Source organism: Austrofundulus limnaeus, unplaced genomic scaffold, assembly GCF_001266775.1.
Source record: "Austrofundulus limnaeus strain Quisiro unplaced genomic scaffold, Austrofundulus_limnaeus-1.0 Scaffold598, whole genome shotgun sequence".
Lineage (NCBI taxonomy): Eukaryota > Metazoa > Chordata > Actinopteri > Cyprinodontiformes > Rivulidae > Austrofundulus > Austrofundulus limnaeus.
Window position 1 is genome coordinate 15541 of NW_013953000.1, and position 18338 is coordinate 33878.

The following is an 18338-nucleotide window of genomic DNA, read 5'->3' on the forward strand; positions in this document are numbered from 1 at the left end:
TATATGTATGTCACTGTTTTTCAATCAGAAATCTACTTTTGTCTTTTGGCTACGGTGCTGTGCAATAGATCAGCGTGTTCCGCTAAAGATTGGGTGATTATCACACCGTGTTTCTGTGTGCAGCACATTTTGTTCTTGTCACACATATGATGGATCCTGAAAACAAAAATTAGCAACGAGACCCGGTCTAAATTCTTACTTTTACCAGTTGATGATAGCAGAAAGAAAAATAAATCTTGTTCTTTAATAACTAGCAATGTTTTTTTCTCCTTTACACTGTGATTATCCTGCTGTGTAATAATGTGTAAATGTTTTGCATGTTTTAATATTTTCTAAAATATTATCTGCATGTTAATTTTTTCTGAAGGGAGTACCTGTTGGAKAAGATTAGTTTTAAGGGAAGAGCAAGTTCCCACCATTTGGTTGGTGAGTGCTGTGAGTTTCCCAGCCTCCCTTCCTGCTGGGCCAGGATTGCTGTTTTCCTAAGTACTGCACTGGACGTTTGAGTGGGTGATCTTTATCTCGCAGTCAGCGTGCTTTAGCACAATAAAAGGGTAATGGAGAGCTTTGCTCCTTTAATTTATACATGCAGCTACCTATTACACCTTTTTTTATTAGGATTCAAGCTTGGATGGAACCGTGACTAAAATGACTTTTTTTGATCCATAAAGAAACAATAGAGTTTTGCTGTTTTTTGCACATGGGCACCCCCTATAGTTGAGGAAATTACCACCACTTGAAAATAGACCAGGCTTAAGATTTTGTTGTAAATCACTGCTTGATTGCAAAAGTTGTCACAAAGTACCAACTATGGCAGACCACTCCTAAATATGTAATAAAATGTTACCCATCACAACAAACTAAGAGCAGAGCACAGTGATGCTCAGGTGTTCATTATTCAAGCTCCACTATATTATAGTGTGCAGCACTGTTGTCTCACAGGTTGAAACATTAGCTGTGACCTTCTGTGTGATGTTTGCACATTTTCCCCATATATGCATGAATTATCTCCAAGTACTTTTTAAATTTAGAGTAGTTATATTATGTTAAAGCCAATCAATTGTATTAGCCTGGTTTCCAATTAAGAAGGATGCAGAAAACAAATATCTAATAGTTGTACAAAGTTTAACCTAAAGCTGCCATATAATTCAATTTTTTTTTGTGGATTAGCATGAATGACTTCAACCATAACTGAGTTATACATAAAAGGGAACATAACCTATTTATTTTTTTACATTGGTTTATAGCCACTAAATTTATTTTATTTAAATTGCATCTTCATTTCCTAATTTCTGTTATAATATTTTTATGAAGCAGCTCTTTTTTGTGGACTGGAGAAAGTGCTGGCATCACCAGAATATAGTCCAGTAGAGCAGGCTTCATGAGGAAACAGGCACAATCTGCTGTGTCTGGTAACTTTCCACAGGTCAGACTGGGGTGACTCCTCCTCTAGACAACAAATATATTTACCTCAAACCACACTGTCAACATCTGCTGTCCTACTTTAGTAAAAAAAGACAGTTAAGGTCAATAACTTGCATTTTTCTTCACCAGAAATTTCAGGTATTGGGCTCACTTTGAAGTAGGGCTGCCACAAACGATTATTTTAATAATCGATCAATCACGATTATTTATTCGATTAGTCGACTAATAGGATCATACGTTAATTGAACATAAAACATACAGCTTATCACGTCAGAATGCAGCTGCCTGATATAACCATCGTTAGATTTTTGCTATATGCTAACTAAAAATAATTGCTGTGGAAGGCAAGTTCTGCTCTGCAGATATTGCACAGGTTTCTCTTTCCTTTCATTTTCTTAAAATGATCCCACACTTTTGAGCTCTGTTGTCAGGTAGCCATGATACCAGAGCCTGTCTGTATAATGTCTTGTGACGTCCACGGCCTACCCCAGTTACCACTTCTGTGCATGTGTGTCAAGGACAGAAAGGCAGATGTGGCAGTGGAAGGTGTCAAAGCAGTTTGGAGAGAAAAACAAAGTAAAGAACAACAACAAAAAAAAAAAGAAAAAAGAAAACGATTAATCGATTATTAAATTAGTCATCGATTATTTTAATAATCGATTAGTCGTCGATTAATCGATTAATCGTGGCAGCCCTACTTTGAAGTTGATAGAGTAGAGAAGATGATTCCAATGAGGTAAAGTTGTGTAGCTAGGACAACTTAAGTTCCCACCAAACTACATCCCATCTAAATTTGGAGAAGCTATGCCTGACTAATGTATTTTTATTTTTTTACATTTAAAGGAACTAAATTAATATAACTGAACCATTTTTCTTCAGCAAATCAGAGATTATTTTAATAATACACACTCCATCTTCCTCAAGGTTAGTTTTGTTTTGTCTGCCTCCTTCAGCCAGCATCACTACCATTTGTGTGCATAAAAAACACAATATCCTAAATAGTGTTTTTAGTTTTCTCCTCCTCCTCCACCTCCTTTATTTCCCCTTTAAATACATTCCTCACAGCTCCACATGGGCTCCACATTTTTCACATCTCCTCATCAGATCTGAACACTGACCATGGTAACACTCGTAGTACACAACAGGAGGATTGTGCCAGACAGATTCTCACTACTAGAAATACGCTGAGTAGGTGGAGTGCAGGGGGAAAAGGCAGGGCACCATGCTGTGAAGTGTAACTTGTAGAAAACACTTTTTGTGTGTGTGTGTGTGTGTGTGTGTGTGTGTGTGTGTGTGTGTGTGTGTGTGTTCTGGTTATAGCACTTTGTAAAAGGTGAAGATAGCACACACGTTTCTGGTAGGGTGAACTATTTCTGCATGTACACCTACTGTATTAAGTTTAAATTCATCAACCTCTTTGTTGTAGTAACTGATTTAAATATGGAGGTGAAAGATCTAGCAGGGTTTTGTAAATGAACAAGAGCCAATGGGCATTACGGCGAGACTGCAAGTAAAGCCAATTCACTTGAGAGTATAACAGACAGTAGTGAGTTTTATACGGAGCATTTGTAACAAATCAAATGGCAGAATGGTAGATTGAATCCAATTTTTGAAGACTTCCCTTGCAAGCATGGCAATAAATTATGCCACCATAATCAAAGGAAGGATACACATTTCAACAATGACCTTTTTAGCAGAGGATGRGAAAGATGAACAGTTTCTGTACAGGAAGCCAAGTTTTGATTTGACCTTAGTTTGCAGCATATTAATATGGTGACGGAAGGACAAAGAACTGTCTAACCAGATTCCCAAGTATTTGTATTCTGTAACCAGCTCAAGGATTGTTCCATCTGTTGTAATAAAGACCAAGTTGGGAGGAATAATGTTTTTCTTACAGTTAAACCATAGAACTTTAGTTTTCTTAGCATTCAAGGATAAATCCAAATTTGCAAAAGCATTTTCAATATCCAAGAAGCTTTGTTTTAGAGACTGGAATACTGTTTCAGGGGATGGGCCAGTAGCATACAAAATGGTGTCATCAGCATATAAGTATACAGCACATTTACAAACAGCTTGTGGAACATCTTAATGTAAATGGAAAACAGAGTGGGGCCAAGGACAGAACCCTGTAGCACACCTTTGGAAACATGAATAAACGGAGAATGTTCAGAATCTATATTCACCTGCTGCACTCTGTCTGACAGGTAGTTAGAAACCCATATTAAAAACTGGTTGGTTATCTCAAGGTTCACAAGTCTTTTAATCAAAATGGAGTGGTTAACTGAATCAAAGGTTTCTGCTAAATCAATAAAGATTGCTGCACAATACTGTCTGGAGTCCAGAGCAGAGGCTATATCATCCGCAACTTTTAAAACTGCTGTGACACATCCATGAACCGAACGGAAGCCAGACTGTGCAGAAGATAGTAAGTTGTTTGCCTCAAGATAGCATGTTAGCTGCCTATTAACAAGTCTCTCCATGACCTTAGATGCACTTGATAAAACCGAGTTTGGCCTATAACTGTTCAGGTCAGAGCTGTCACCACCTTTGAAGACGGGGTGCACCATATCAGATTTCCAATCAGTTGGAATTTCACCAGTATGGATAGACAGGTTAAAGGTGTTTGCCTGAGGAGCTGCAATAATAGATGCTGCAGTTTTAAAAAAAGAAAGGCCCTAAACCATCTGTTCCAGCTGGCTTTTTATGGTCCAAAGACAACAATTCGTCTTTGACTTCTTTTACACTTATGGTTTTCAGGTTAAATCTCTGAGATGCAACAGGTAAATCAGGTGAGGTATTGAACCCAGCTTTAGTATCAGTGTACATGAGTATGTCAGAATACCCTAATTTTGTAAAATGCTGGTTGAAAAGATCTGCCATATGAGATTTGTCAGTAACCACAATATTATCTGATGTGATAGATAATGGTGAGCTTGATAATTTATTTTCTAACTGCTTTACTGTTTTCCAAAATAGATGAGTATTTGAATTGCACCCAAGTCTCTCCTTATTTTTTAGTTTTTGAAAGGAGAGTTTATCATATTCTAATCTAGARTTTCTGGCTTTGCGCCAAGCAGTGTTTATTTTTATTTATTTTATTTTTTTGCCTTAGCAGTAGGGAGAACCAAATCTAGTTGCCCTTCACTGCTCCATCTGGGATTTCTTCCATAGACAAGGATTTCTCTGGTAGAATCTTAACCGGGATTTGGTAGAATCTTAACCGGGATTATCAAAGAACAGGAGGAGGAGTTTTGAACGACAATGTCGATTTTCTGCACCGTTTTAGTCTGCGTGTAGTTTAGCAATGGCAGTGGAGGAAGGACGCCATTTCACATTGAAAAGGCTTCAAACTAAGTTAAAGTTGTCTCTCAAAGCCTGCAGCACTCATTTACAACCACCTCGTTCAGCTCAGTACTTCTCTCTTCTCAGTAGTAGATGATTGTTTACATAGGTTTTGGTTAGCTTCTTAACTTAGCCTCCTTCACAGTTGAGCTGGCACACTGCACGTCACGGCCAAATGTTAGCGATTGGGTAAATCAGATCCAATCATTTTAAACTTCAACAGAGGCTACATCTTCAGAAAGCAATCGCTTCTCAATAGCCAAGAGTCCAGACCCTCTACGAAGCAAAGTGTAGAACAAGGGGCTGGTTTTTATCAGGCTACTGAACTGGTGACCAGGGGCCTTCAGAACGACCTGGAATTAGCAGGTACGATTGTTTCAAAGAAAACAATAAGTAATGCACTCAACCGCCATGGCCTGTATACACGCTCACCACACAAGACTCCACTGCTGAAGAAACAGCATGTTGAAGCTTGTTTAAAGTTTGCTGCTCAACATTTAGACAAGCCTGTGAAATACTGGGAGAATATAGTCTGGTCAGATGAGACCAACATTGAACTGTTTGGATGCCAGAATACACATCATGTTTGGAGSTCAAATGGCACTGCACATCAGCCCAAAAATACCATACCATATAAATAATTGAAGGAAGGATGAGTGGAAAAATGTACAGAGACATTATTGATAAAAATCTGCTTCCGTCTACCAGGATGATGAAAATGAAACATGGCTGAACATTTCAGCAAGACAATGAGCCCAAACACAAAGCCAAGGAAACTCTCAGTTGGTTTCAGAGAAAGAAACTAAAGCTGCTGGAATGGCCCAGCCAATCACCTGACCTGAATCCAACAGAAAATCTATGGAAAGAACTAAAGATCAGAGTTCATAGAAGAGGTCCACGAAACCTTCAAGATTTGAAGACTGTTTGTGTGGAAGAATGGGCCAAAATCACACCTGAGCAATGCATGCCACTAGTTTCTCCATACAGGAGGTGTCTTGAAGCTGTCATTGACAACAAAGTCTTTTGTACAAAGTATTAGATAAATTTCACTAAGTGTGTTCAATACTTTTTCCCTGTGTCATTCCACATTATTACAAATAACTTCATTTCTGGACATTTATGGTTTGATTTCTTTGTATGTATGGATCACTTGGGTTGTTACTGACATCTGGTGAAAATTTCATGTCATTAGCACCTCTAGTAATATATTRACTGAGAAAAATGTTGACGTGTTCAATACTTATTTTACTCGCTGTAAATGTGCATTTTTTTAAAGTCCTGTGCTGTTCAGTTTCCTTTTTCTTTGGTGACCTTTTGCAGTTGCTGTTTTATTTCATTGTAAGCATTTCTCTGAGCTATACACACATCTGTAACTCATTGTTGAAAAGACTACACAGCGTCCATTTGGATTGATTTAGAAGTTTGCATTTTCACAGATGGTGTTTTCTTCTTTTTTTTTTAATTGATAGACTTTATTCAATTTGTTTAAGCTGTTTAGTACTTTGTACAAAGGAGAATAAAAGCTGGTATCCATTATTTTGCAGAAGTACAGTGGAATGCTGATGTGCACCGCTGCACACTCGCTGACCCCTCCACGTCGGTCCAACCTTCACCGTCAGTCAGGGTTGTGTTTAGGAGGRGACATCGGCAGCTCAAGCCCACACCAAAACTTCATCATGAGATTTCACTTCTTTCTGCTCAACTTTCTGGGCCTGAGGCTTTACATTGTTACGTTGCTAAATTACAGCTTTCCAGCTCCTATCGGAAGAGGTCAGAGGATGAGATGGAGTCTGAGGGTTGGAGGGGGCTCGTATGAGGGGGAAAGAACATTTTGTGCCAGTGAAATGCAGCACTGGTCTCCTCCTGCGGAGCACAAACAGCCTGCTGAATGGTTGGTGGGACCGTGCAGTCGGCAGGTTCTGATTGGCTTTTGTATCAGTCATGAGGTGGGCTACAGGGTCATCTCTTGGTTTTTGCCTAATTAAAAAGGATGGCAAGTTTTTTTTTAAATAAACATTTGTATTGCCAATTGGACACAAGAAGCAGTTGAAATTAAACAAAATGTAACCAAATTTTACATCATTCTTCGAAAGCAGATCAACAGTTAAAACATATAGGTGTTAAAAGGTTGTTATTTTATGTCGTATTAAGAAACTGAACGAACGTAGCGTTAACCTTTTTGTTGCACAGATTTTGTCTGATAGATCTAATAAATCAACATCACATTACAGCTACTTTAACGTATTTTACATTTGTGTATGATGGACTTTCTGTTTCTATTATTTACCTTTACAGTCCACATTGTTCTACAAGAGTTTACATATTTTAAACACAGTAATAGTGGTCATTTTTGTAATAGCTCTAAAATTGAATTAGAAGTAGCTGTGTGCATCTCTTCAGTTCTGTTGTGGAGGCAGCAAGTTGTGGTTCTCTGTTTTGTCCAGGGTTAGGCAAAATCGTATCATGTGCAATTAATTTATCGGAAAAACTGTTAACAAATAATATTTATCGCTTTGCAAATACAACAGCTAGTGCCATGTGATGACATTTTTGTGTGCAAATCACTATCAGGTGCACATGTGAGCCCAGCGGCGGAAGGCAGCACAGAGCAACTAATACTAACCCTAACCCTACAAACTTATATAACCACCTGAAACACAGACATAAACTGAAGTACGTGGAAAGCCAGAGAATGCGGACCGAGGCTACATTCAAGTGTCATTATTGACTAAATGCCACAATTAATTGTGATACATTTTTTGCAAATATCTCCCAACTCTAGTTTTGTCTACCAGTCGTTTTAAAAAACACATTTTCTACATACTCGACTTTTGACCAATCTGAGAAGATGACCTAATAAAATAACGATTTCATCCAGATGTCCTTATTTCATGTAGAAAACAAACACCAGCACACACAAAACTTTCATACAATAATTTCCTGTTTCCTTATCAGTCAGTGTTCATTTAGGTCATTTTTTCTGGCCGATTTATCAGCACCGATTTCCTTAATTTTAGGAGATCGGCTGATACTTCGATAAGAACAGTGGGAAACGTTGACTTCTCATCTACCTCCACAAAGGTCTGAAAATCAGCCCTGTTGCTCTGCTGTGAGCTCTATTTAATGTCCAGTTAAAACAAGTTTGTGTTGTTTCAAGGGTTTTGTTCAGTGTTTTTCAATAAAATGAGATTGGAACATTGAAGGTGTACTGTGACCTGACATCACCCAACAGTATCAGTTTTTAAAAAACATCTTTTTCGGCCAAAATCTGAATCAGCAGGTCAGACTTTTTAAAGATCAGCGATCGGCCAGAAAACTGCAACTGATGTACCCCTAATTTTTTTGGGGGGAAAAAAAACACTTTTAGTTTGTTTGAGTTGCTTAGTTTGTTTCAACATTTATGCTAAAGCTTGAAGAAAAGTCAAAAGCTCACCTGTGTGCTAATGGTTAAGGTGTGRGTGCCAGCTATTAAAACAAGCTTTTGTTGCCCTGTAACTTCATCATGCCCTATTCAAATTGTTCTGAAAGGACAACAAAAGGTGTGGCTTAGTATTGAGCATTAGTGTTTACTTTTGGTTTGCCTGAGTCTGATGTCCTACCATCAGTTACAGTATCCTCTCATCAGAGCCACACCAACTGAAGGATTGTTTACAGCAGCACATGGTGGAAAAACAGACATTTGATATGTTTTTTTTATTTTTATAAATCTGGAATGTACCTCATAAAGCACACTGAGATTAATGCCCTGCTAAGTAAAACCTCTGCCACACGACTTTATGCATATGGTTTTGTTTGCAATGTTTACATTTTAAACTAAATAAACAATGTGTTAATGATTTTGTTTGGATTAGAAGCAGCRTGCGTGCCGTCCTTACTAGTGGCTTTTGGTGTTTTTAGCTCCAGTATCGGCTGGTGTGCATGTGTTTGTGATGTCGCTCATTCTCCACTAAATGCAAATAGTTGCTTAAGGCCTAAAGGCTGAAATGTCATTCCAGAGATTTATTTGGGCTGAGAACTGACGGGTTGCATTTGTTTGTCATTCCTTTAAAGCAGAGTAATGTCAAACCCATGTAAGGGTAAAAGATTCCTTGTGAGATGTGGATCGGCAGAAACATGCAAGTTGTTTAGCAGTTCTTTTTAGAAAATYTTCAAGAGAGTCTTAATTTTGTCTTCAAAAGACTTGTTTTATTCAACAACAACAACACAAAAGACATTAAAAAATTCAGCAGCTGACAAACTGCTTGGCRTTTTTGTTTTTAAATAAATTAGAAATCAAACTAAGACGTTAAAAACTGTTGCACGTTTATGTATTTGTACAATCTGTTAGCTGCAGACACTTTTTTGACTGCAATAGAACTATTGTCTTTAATTTTGACATTTTCATATCTGCGGCAATGTTAAAGTAAAGCATAGGTTTGTCTGTTATACTGTATTTTATTACTTGATTTTATAGCTTCATGCTATTTTTGGAGGAGACTGTGTTCAGTTAAAATTGATTCTTTAAGCAGCAGAGTGTTGGCAAACAGAAGTAACAGAACACCTTTAATGAGAGGTAACCAGAAAATGTTACTTTCCCGGTTGTTTAGGATATTTTAAATCCTGAAGCAGAAATAAACGCGCCTCTGCACAGCCCCACACACTAACAATATCTGTGTGGATGTGATTGTTTAAATTTGCAGACTTGCAACCCAACAGAAGCATCTCGATTGCTGCTTTTATAGTCCTTGAAGCTCGATGTATAAAGCTTTTACTTTCTGCATCATTAAGTGTGCCCCATCTCTCTGTGTYTTTCCACCAGAGTGCCCGGAGAAGTGTGGACGGCGAGCTTGCACAGCGGAGGGTGAGTGCTGCCACCCCCAGTGTCTGGGCAGCTGCACGGTTCCTGGCCGCGACACAGCATGTGCTGCATGCGTGCACTACCACCACGAAGGGCGCTGCGTGGCCGACTGCCCTGCAGGCACGTACCGATTCGAAGGCTGGCGGTGCATCAGCAGAGACCTCTGCTCCAAGATTCACCTTCCGGACTTCGATACCTTTGTCATCCACGGGGGAGAGTGCCTCTCTGAATGTCCGTCTGGGTTCACACGATCTGCAGCCAACAGGTGAGTTGTCATTCGCTCTGAAGCYATCTGACACTCTCCCCACCCAGGAAACCATTCAAGCATCAAACCAAGTGGTATATTTCAAACCCATTTATGGTTTATTCTTGTTTTTTTGTTTCAAAATAAAATTGCAAAAAAACATGTTTTTTTTTTGTTTTTTTTTTAACCTAAATGTAAAATCAAACTAACTAAAAATCCACGTTTGATTTTTGCTTCAGCTATCTAAATCCAAAATAAAATATATGGTTGTTTTAATATGTAGCGACTCTGGAAATGACTGAAGTTGTCATAGAAGAAGAGTTCATATTGGCTGGAAGACGGCTTAAAAATGGAAACCATTCTAAATATATTGGCAGTGGCTCCACTCGAACCCTATTCTGCATTGATTATAGAGCTTTTTGAGAGTAAAAAGCTCTGTGAAATTAACAGAGCTTTGCATCTTCATGGAGCTCCACTTCATTCTGAGTGTCAGGAATTTTGTTTGGAGCACAACTTACGGTTCTGCCGGAAGGTACTAAATGGTGCGTTAGCAAAATATTAAGCTTGTCTAGCCATTAAAATGAAAATATGTAGCCTTTATATTTTGCAATTGTTATTTTCTAATTTAGATTTAAAACCGAAAAACTAAAAAAAAAACTGTTATCTCATTTTATTTTGAAATGGAAAAAACAAAACAAAGAATTAACCATACTTCTGTTTATTTCAGCATACAACCAACCTTCTGTTCAATGTCAGCATCAATGAGTCCATAAAATCTGGACAAAAAAAAGCATCTTTGGTGGACAAGTAGAAAAATAAAAACAGCTGCATRGTCTGTTAATGAAACGACTGTCCTCCTCTGTCTCCAGTATGATGTGCACAGCCTGCGATGGTCTGTGCGATAAAGTGTGTGAGGGGAAGGAGATCGAATCTATGGATGCTGCCCAGTCTCTCAAAGGCTGCACCGTTATCAAAGGCAATCTGCAAATCACCATCCGCAGAGGCCGTGAGTACCGCAGTGTTTCACAGCAGCACCACAATTATTACTGGCATTCCTACTCCAAGGACAGCTGAGGAGTTTCACACTGCATGTCGAAAAGTTTTTGTAATATACCGTTTAAAACCAGAAGGTTTTATAGTCCCAGATTTCCCAAAGTGGGAATGTCYTAATTTGGGAATCTTTTGTAACATTTTTATGATTTTTAAATCTGACTTCATCAACAGGGCTGAGTTTTTATCAGTGTTGACAGGAGTGGGGAGTGTAACAACATCAGTGTGCTTGTGTGTGTTTAGATGACATCATGGCAGAGCTGGAGAGTTTCACGGGGTTGATCCAGAGGGTGACAGGTTACGTCCGGATCACAAACTCGCACACTCTGAGTTCTCTGGCGTTCCTCCGCAGCCTCAGATACATCGATGGAGAAAATCTTCTAGAAGAGTAAGATGACAGAAATACAGTTTAGCCTCTCATTGTGACTCACGGTGGTTTTCCATCTCTGTTCACAAGCTGACCAAACTTTGATCCCTGGTCTTTTTTTTAGGATGAGTTATAATCCGTTAATTAGAACAGATCGCAGTCACTACAGCTGAGTCATAACCTGCATCTGTGCTTCTGATCAATTTTAAGAAGAGTACTATAATTCAACAGAAATGATACAAAAAAGATTAGTAAAATTTGACATATTCACTAGACTTTCTAAATAAGGATTTATAGTTTGTAGTTTTTTCCTACATTTTTTAATTTTTGTAGTGTTGAAAGTAGGAAGCCACATTTAGARGAGCCGAGCTTCCTGATATTTCTTTGAGCTTTTCATTTTGCGTCATGTCTTTGTCATTAAACTGATGGTTTTTTGCAATAATTTCTAGCTTGTGGTCACATTAACGAGCAGATGCACAGTGGTAGTGGCTTAAATTGAAGTTTGATTAGGTGCAAGATAGAATTGTTAAATAATAAAAAAACATATCCAAATTATTATTATTATTTTGTCATTGGTTGTCCTACTATAACTAGCTGCAGCTTCTAATCATATATGTTTACATCCGAAAAGTCAACCAAACAGAGGATCTGGTAGCTCGGTGGTCGCTGCCGCAGTCCTGCAATCCTGAGGAAGTTTGAGCCCAGATTGCTTCACTAAAGGCATCAAACTGCCAAATCATTTCTGCAGCTTGGCATGCTGTAAGAAAATTATAACTTTAAAGACTAAAAGTTATTATTTATGTTGAGGTTTCTAAAGAACGTGCCTACATTATGAAATAAAATGACACTTAACTAAACTGCAGATTTGATGCAATTTTTTCCTCTTCATCAAGCTTTCACCAACAAACCATCAATCATCCTTTTAAATGACAGATATTTAAAAAAAAAGCTTATGTTTGTGGAAAATTAAAATTAATATTGTAAAAACAAAATTAGCTGATTTCATGTACTGTTGCTTTAAGACCACCGTGTTCTTGGCGCACTAACGAATTGTTATGGCAATGTGACCTACTGTAAGAAGACTCACTCCGGTGCTAAACCTCACCAGTCTTGTGTAAATAATCTGTCCATCACAGCACTGTCCGTCACTTTCACAGTCATGTCAAAAATAAAAAAAACAAAAAAATAAAAAAAACTTTCTGAACATGAGCTACAATAAATGACTTGTGATAGTCATTGGTTTTTAGTCGTCTGCTTCTAATTCACTGAGAGTTTAGTTTCTCCCACATTCTCAGCAGACTACTCACTCCAGTCCCCAGTGATTAAAAAACTCTGAGTTATCACAACACAAGACTTTCAACTTGGTACAAATACTCAGAAAAAACTTAGTACTTGAGGGTATTTTTGACACTGCATTGGAAAAGATTATTTGTTAAGCAGGACTTGACTTTCTTCAGTAAGAGCGTCCGTGTTTAAAACTGAAATTATTTTAAGCAAAAACACAAATTTGGATTTTAGTGTAAAGAAAATGCTGATGTGAAGTCGTGACTTAAGTGGGAAATAAAATTATGATTTAAATGATTGAGTCCAGCAGTCAAAATGTGAGATGACACAAAACATCTTTTTGTTTGGGGGGGGGGGGGGGGGGGTCGTTCGTTCATGAAAGTTGAGGTTACGTCTTTGATCCCCGAGGCTGTACGGGGGAGTGTACCGCAAAAGGAGATGCTGAGAAAATTCTTGAAATTGAATCAGATTTTTCAGCTAGATCAGAGCCAACGTTTGCCTGAGACCAGTTTCTTTTCTCTTTTTAATTGCTGATTAAGTCTTATTTAAAAAATACTTGCTCATCAGGAAATTGTGGGATTTGTGAAAGTGACCTAAAATACACAGGGGGTGTTGATTAAAAAAACATTTTCTGTTGGATTTAATGAATTAAAAACTTGTCTTTCCAAACTGCTATAATAACCAGTTTGTAAATATACTAATTAAGAGATGAAGAAAAATCAAACTGGTAGTTTTGTCTGAAATTCATTTATAAWAAAAGCCTAAAAGCTGTGAAAACTACAGTCTACAAACTACAAAATGTTTTTACCATATCTGCATTTTTTCCAAGTGTTTATGAGATTGTTGTGTTGTGTTGCCGCTTGAGTTTAACAATTAACCAACCCCCCCGTCCCCCTGCAAGTTCACCTGCAGTTTCTGTTTTATCAGCTCTGCTTTTTCGAGACGATTTCCTTCACGTTGTTGAAACGTCTCATGCRGAGTTCCTCTGCCACTCCCAGACCCCGACAGCAGCTTAAACTCCAAACAGTGTCTGGAGAGACTTTGTCAGGGTCGTGCAAAGACCTTCACTCCCTCCTTCATCTGTTTGTCTTTGAGTTCACAGGAGTCTCATTGTCCCAAGGTCCACATTACAGTCATTCCTTGATGTCTGGGTGTTACCTAGTGACTCATAAATAAACTCTCTTCCAGTAAAATAAACCAAACTGCTTTGTGTTAATCGGATTTGTAAGGTGATTGTTATCCTGCTGCCAAAGAGTCCTCCACTGTCTGACCAAATCCTTAAAGTTTGGGCTTCGTGTAAAGGTCTAAGGAAAACGACTACATTACTTTGAAATAAGATAAGTGGGGAAAGTTGTCTTTCAGCATAGCGTGAGTCACTGCGAACACCACCTACAGACGTACACAAATGTAGAGTGAAGCACTTAATTGTTGATTTGTGATTCTTATCTTGTTTGTCCCTCCAGCCTGTATGCCTTCTCAGCAAACAACAACCAGGAGCTCCAGTATCTTTGGGACTGGAATCAGCACAACCTGACCATAAAAACAGGAAAGCTCTTCTTCAAAGGCAACCCGAAGCTCTGCATGTCCGAGATCCGCAAGATGTGGGACAAGACGGGCGTGCAGGGCCGCTTCGACGAGACCGACTTCCACAAGAACGGCTACAGAGCCAGCTGTAAGAGTCACCAAACCAGTCCAGTATACGTATATATATATATATATATATATGCAGGTGTTATTCCTCTGAGCTGATCTCCCCTCTGCACTATATGTCAGTATTTATTGCTTCACATCTTCAACAAGACTAGTGTAACACACATACACACTGAAGTGCTTGGGCCATGTTCTCTTCTTAATCTTTACTGTCCCCCACAGGTGAAAGCACTATCCTACAGTTTACGTCTAACAGCACCAGCAGCACACGGATCAAGCTGACATGGGAGCGCTACCGACCGCCTGATTACAGAGACCTCATCAGCTTTGTAGTCTACTACAAGGAGGCGTAAGTTCCTGCTAAGTACTGCTGAGCAGAGCTGGCCACAGATACTTCCATCCCTCTTTGTTGTCACTTGGTTTTAAAGCCGACGGTCTGTTGATGCCTTCTCCCCAGCTGTTCAGTATGTCTGAGATTGTCTAGTCAAGTCTGATTTAGTTTTATTTTCGACCCGTAGCAGTTAAAAGCCAACAGACTGTTAAAAGATGGAGGATGAATTCATGTCGTCTTACATGGCCGCTCTTTATTTTTCCAGGCCCTTCCAGAACATCACAGAGTTCGAGGGGCAGGATGGTTGTGGCTCCAACAGCTGGAATATGGTGGACGTGGAGCTGAGGCCAGATAAAGAGTCGGACCCCGGGGTTCTGCTCTCCGGCCTGAAACCYTGGACACAGTACGCCATCTTCGTTAAAGCTATCACCCTCATGGTGGAAGACAAACACATGCTCGGTGCGAAAACCAAGGTTGTCTACATTCGCACCAGCCCCTCTGGTATGTGGGATGACTTTACTTMATGGTATTTTTGAGAGCTGAAACATATTTTATTGTGTAGATAATTATTAAATGCACTATAAAAGTTGTCATTGTTTCTTAATCTTAATTTGAAATAGGTAAAAGTTGTATTAAAAAATTCCACTATAAAATGGGATAGCCCTTCACAAAGAAGCACTATTGGTTGTCACCAGTTCTTTTTACATAAACATTTCCCACACCAGCAGACTTCAACAACAGTGATTTTCATGCTCGTTAAAGATCAAGAATAATTCCAAGTGTAATATCTTAAAATACATTAAAACCTTAACTGGTGGCTGCCTGCCTGCAGGCCCTATTGACTTAGTGTTGAATGCAGAACCTCATATATTCTGCTAAGGCTTTCAATTTTAAATACTAAAATGTCAAAATGCAGCAACATAAAGAGATAATGATACAACAGAAACTCGAGAGAGAGAGAAAAAAAAATCCTGTATGTATTWACTTTAATAATTAGGGCTGGGCGGTATGACCCGAAAAAAAATCTCAGATTTTTTTTCATCCCTAATTCGATTTTTGATTTTAATCGATTTTGCTTCCCACTTAACGCCTCTGTTTCAGGTGTCGAAACAAATTTGTTGTACTCCTGCTTTTTCTAGCAAGAGCCTTAAAACAGATTTTGCAGTGAGGTGTTTGTTGCTCCAAGTCCGAGTTTGGGAAACCTAACCAGTTCCAGAAAACTGAAGAAACAGTGCCTTTTTTGGGAAGTATATCGTCTTTGCTAGCTGCCATATTGCCATGTCATGTAACAAGCATCTTGAGGGACAGGTGGGGTGACCACTGATCCACAGAAGCCCCAAACAGTGCACTGGTGGGAAAAAAAATCTTGATTTTTTTCCAAAATTAAATCTTCATAAATGGCAAATTCGAATTAATCGATTAAATCGATTTATCGCCCAGCCCTACTAGAGTCACAATAATTTTGACTGCTGAGGCTAAAAATTCAGTGTTTRCATTGCAGAGAGACCAAATTTTCCGGTTCAAGAACAACATTTAATTTAATTGATGAATGCTTTTTCCAGGTGTTGAGGCATTTTTTGCTGAGACTGTTAATGGGATAAATTTGATTTTAAATCGGCTTTTGTGCTATTTATTTATTTTAATAAATTACATGTGTAAAGATTTTTACTTTAAAACATGTCACTGAAAGTCAGCCGCCTGTGGTGAGATGTTTAACAATTCACCTCAGTCAGAACAGTCCTAAACCGTTTGGAAAAAGATTGATAATTTTTAATATTAATTTTAGTCATAGTCATAGGATGTTGCTAGTCACAGCAAATTTGAAGTTTGTAAATTATATTTACATGTTCACAACAATTGGCTGCCCCACAAGATGAAGTTAATCCGACTAATCAATTAGGACAAACTCCGCCCACAAACCAAGAAACTCCCCCTATATACTGCAGAGACCCCGACTTGTAATATTATCCACTTCAAAAATTGAACCAGTCAAATGGACATGAAACAGATTATCAGTAACAACACACCATGGTTGTTCTGGTCCAGGTTTTGTTGCCAATATTAATGTTTACAGCTTTTTATGTGTGTTTATTTACTTTTGCCACAAATACTGTATGCTGTTTCAGATAGTTCACACATCTTTGCCTAAAACTAAGCCCCCACTTCTCCCTTGGCTTATGAGTGTTTGGTCAGTTTGAGTCCTTGCTGACCTCCTTGATGTAATGCATACAGTATAACATTTCATTGTACAGTGCAAAGTGTATTMTTTGGTTTTAATGTTGTTTATAGTTTCAGAACAGCGTATCTTACGACATACAACCAACCTGTGGTTGGAGGTTTTCTCCATTCAGGAACAGCCAAATACATTAGCTTGATGCTAACAGTCTCACCAAAACATAATTAACAAGCACATGTTCCTGTATGGGTTAATATTGCAAAGAGTGTACGATTGCTTTGCAGAATCTAAACATAACATGAACAAAAAGAGAGAGTGCTCTTTGAAATAAACACAGCTGCAGCTCAAAGGCCGATGATTTACAAGACTGTAATTCACTTAGATTAAATGGAGGACCGCATAAAATAAATCCAGCTGCAGTGACAAGACGTTGCAGTGCTGTGATGTCAGTAAAACACAGCTGCACTGGCAGTCGCTGCATTCAGCTCTAAAGAGGAGCGCTTTCCCAACCGTTCCTGGAGTCTTGTCTTCCTCTTTCAGCGCCCTCCATGCCTCAGGACGTGCGGGCCTATTCAAACTCGTCGACTCAGCTGGTGGTGCGCTGGTTGCCCCCCATCTCGCCCAATGGGAACCAGACTTACTACTTGGTGAGATGGCAGCAACAAGCTGAAGACCGGGAACTGTATCAGCACAACTACTGCTCAAAAGGTGACTACGTACTCTGTCCCGAACATTCACACCTACTGATGTTTCTAGCTGCTGCCGCATCACCTGCATCCCTGTCTTCCTCCACCAGAGCTGAAGATTCCTGTCAGGATTGCCGCTACAGGTGTTGGGGACCCAGAAGAGGACACAAAGCCCACTAAACCAGATCCTGACGGGTTAGATAAAGGCCCTTGCTGCCCGTGCCCCAAGTCAGCGGAGGAGCTGGAGGCTGAAGCTGCCGATGCTTCTTATAGAAAAGTCTTTGAGAACTTCCTGCACAACTCAATCTTTACACCGAGGTAATCATCTCCTCTTTGTTTCAGTACAAGAGTGAAGGGATTAAAGCAGTTTTTCACTTTACATCTTTTTTTTCATTACAGATATTTCAAATATGCAGAGTATAAAGAGAAATGATGAAATCCTGTATATATTTTAGAGTAATGTAATTCTGCTTCACAGATATAAAAACTAAAACAACTTCAAAGAAAGTCTTTTCATTTAATTTAATCTCCTCCTGTTTCCCCGTGTTCATGAGATCCAGCATCCTGTTTTGGACCTTAGACATCTGCATCACATTACCTCTCTACACAAACTCGTAAACACACGTCTCCGTAAAGCTGATGTGAAATTAGCTTTTAGAATATTTAGCAGAAACAGAAGGAAGAGCTGGATGTGCTTACTTGTAAAGATCAACATCAGGTGTTGCTTGAAACATCACAGAGAGGCACTGGGGTCGAGGAAATGTTGCTGCCATGTCTTGATGAAATACATGTATGTGCATTTCCAGTATTTCATCTCTGTGTCCTCAAGGCAGAGATGGGCAACTTTAATAATGGAAATGGCCACATTTTTTTCTTGATGCTACCAGCGGGCCACAAATGTAATAAAACTGCCATTTTAAAAGTGTTTATATATATATTTGTTTAT

At 38.9% G+C, this 18338-nt stretch overlaps 1 protein-coding gene across 1 annotated transcript in view; it reads left to right on the plus strand.

Annotated features, from left to right (window-relative positions):
- Window positions 1–18338, plus strand: part of LOC106531111 (insulin-like growth factor 1 receptor) — a gene marked incomplete at its 3' end in the record, with an annotated part of 33034 nt that overhangs the window by 10732 nt on the left and 3964 nt on the right. Inside the window, 8 exon segments of the mRNA XM_014026878.1 lie at window positions 9566–9869; window positions 10718–10854; window positions 11142–11286; window positions 14013–14221; window positions 14422–14548; window positions 14796–15031; window positions 17247–17414; window positions 17503–17710. Coding sequence (XP_013882332.1) covers window positions 9566–9869; window positions 10718–10854; window positions 11142–11286; window positions 14013–14221; window positions 14422–14548; window positions 14796–15031; window positions 17247–17414; window positions 17503–17710 — 1534 coding nt within the window.